At 46.3% G+C, this 2051-nt stretch overlaps 1 protein-coding gene across 1 annotated transcript in view; it reads right to left on the bottom strand.

Moving 5' to 3' along the window:
- The window catches only part of LOC143019938 (uncharacterized), a 30546-nt gene extending 28747 nt beyond the window's left edge, over window positions 1–1799 (bottom strand). The window contains exons 1-2 of the mRNA XM_076175929.1: window positions 1650–1799; window positions 593–645 (exon numbers count right to left, since the gene is read on the bottom strand). Of these exons, the coding sequence (XP_076032044.1) occupies window positions 593–644 (52 nt within the window). The 5' untranslated portion in view covers window position 645; window positions 1650–1799. The remainder of the gene's footprint in view (window positions 1–592; window positions 646–1649) is intronic.
- Between the last annotated feature and the right edge of the window lie 252 nt (window positions 1800–2051).

Below are 2051 nucleotides of genomic sequence, written 5' to 3'. Positions count from 1 at the left end.
GTGTAAAATTGTAAATGTATATATACTAATTTGGAAAAAAAAAAGGAATTTTAATAATATTTGTATATTATTCAGAATGCACCATTTGAAACAGACAATCTTGGGAAGGAGGGAGGGGGATGACATTCTGATAAATGGTGAAAGGGGTGCATGGGCCAAGTATGGGCCAAGCAAGGCTGAGAACCCCTGCCTTAAGGGTTCTGGGGCCTCATTGTGGCCCCCTACTTCGACTTGGCCACTATCTCACCCACAGGTGGAGGGCCACAAGTCCCCCTGTGTATTTGGACTTGGACACCACTCAGGCCAAAGGTGTGGACGCCAGAGGCAAAGGTGCAAAAATCCACCCAGGGCATCACATTTGGCTGGGCCCCACGAGCATATGCCCTTGGTCCAGGTTCCTCAGATACACCTTGCAGCCTCCTCCGTACACCTTCCCCTCTGGGACAAGTTTGAGCCAAATCGTTCAAAATACATAGGTCCCTCAGGGGTAAGCCATCTTAAAATCAAGTCCAAAGGATTTACTCAGTTATCAGGAGGGTGTGGATGTTGGGTATTTTCAACTCATTTTGAAGGAAATAAAAAAATCACTTACCTGCTCTCAAGGCCAGCAGGAAGCTTCCTAAAAGTAGTAACAGTTGCTTCATTCTGAAATAAAGAAAACGGAGAAATTTTACATTTGCATTTAGGAAATCAAATTAAAAAATGTATTACTTAGCCCAGTAATTCTGTAACCATGCCCCACCCTTTATTTCCTCATAGAACAATGCTCTTCGACCTTGAAGATGGCTTGATAGACGAAAACGCTTGTTCCTACTTTATTTCATATCCCAGTTGTCTCTACGAATACCATCAGTCACGTGTTTAATGTGGTTTATGTTACATATACACACACACACGTATTATATATATATAAATTCACCATGGTCTTGGATCACATGTTGGACTCGTAATCGACAGCTATTTCCCTCCCGGAAGAGAGCTCAGAGCTCATATATGACCGATCTATGGGTAATGCTGTGACCTTACACGCACACACACACGAGAATTGGAATAACGATAGTGCAGCGATACTGAAATTAATTCAGCACTGGGCGGGATTTGAACCCGGACCTCCGTAGTGGCAGCCGGGGACTTTACCAGCAGCGCCACAAGTGTGTGTGTGTGTGTGTGTGTGTGTGTGTGTGTGTGTGTGTGTGTGTGTGTGTGTGTGTGTGTGTGTGTGTAAATGTGTGTGTGTGTAAATGTGTGTGTGTAAATGTGTGTGTGTATGCAGAACATGGGCTCTCTGCACACACAGGGGACCCCATGTGATGCAATCACCCAACACGGTGTCGCATTTGTTCGCTTTATTATAGCCAAGGACAGACGGTTCTCATAAGCTGAGATCAGACTGGGGTCCCGCTCGACCAAGACCTCTTTCAGACCTCAGGTCGCTCGTCCAGGCGAATGAAATGGCTCTTCCTTAATCAAAACAAAATACACAAATTGCGCAGCCACTGTCCTGGGGAAGTGCCCACAAACAGCTTCATTGACGAGATTCTGAATAGGCCGGTTTGCCCACCAGAGGCGCTTTAGACCACGCGACGGCAGTCGATCTCTCCAAGTAACTCTCTACCGCTTCAGAAATGTTTGTTGGAGAAGCGTATTACCTGGGGATAGACCAAAGCTAAGAGTCTTCGAAGACCTGAGGCACACGGAACAAGACTATGTCGGAAGTCCAGCACAGCACCGCACAGTTCGTCTCAGACTGGCGACGCCGGTGGCGGGCAGAAAGCGGTATTTCAAAATCTCGAGATAACGTTCGCTGGTTATCGCGCGTTCCTATTGTGTCCAGATCCCTCGCCTCACGGTGGTCCTCCTGATTGGCCCTAACCTTCGCTGCTTATCGTTGATCTGTATCAGAAGACACCAAGTCGTTCCAGAACCGGGCGGGAGTAATGCATGACGTCATATCCTGTTTGTAAGCAACGTATTTCGTGCTTCCTCTTCTGGTCCTTCTCAGTTTTATTAGTTTATTTTTCTGTTGTACAAAAGCCAAATAAAGGTCAAAT

Source organism: Oratosquilla oratoria, chromosome 38 (genome assembly GCF_046742065.1).
Source record: "Oratosquilla oratoria isolate Oo_2021 chromosome 38, ASM4674206v1, whole genome shotgun sequence".
Classification (NCBI taxonomy): domain Eukaryota; kingdom Metazoa; phylum Arthropoda; class Malacostraca; order Stomatopoda; family Squillidae; genus Oratosquilla; species Oratosquilla oratoria.
The sequence above is the reverse complement of the archived record's forward strand: the minus strand, read 5'-3'. Positions and strand labels throughout refer to the sequence as shown.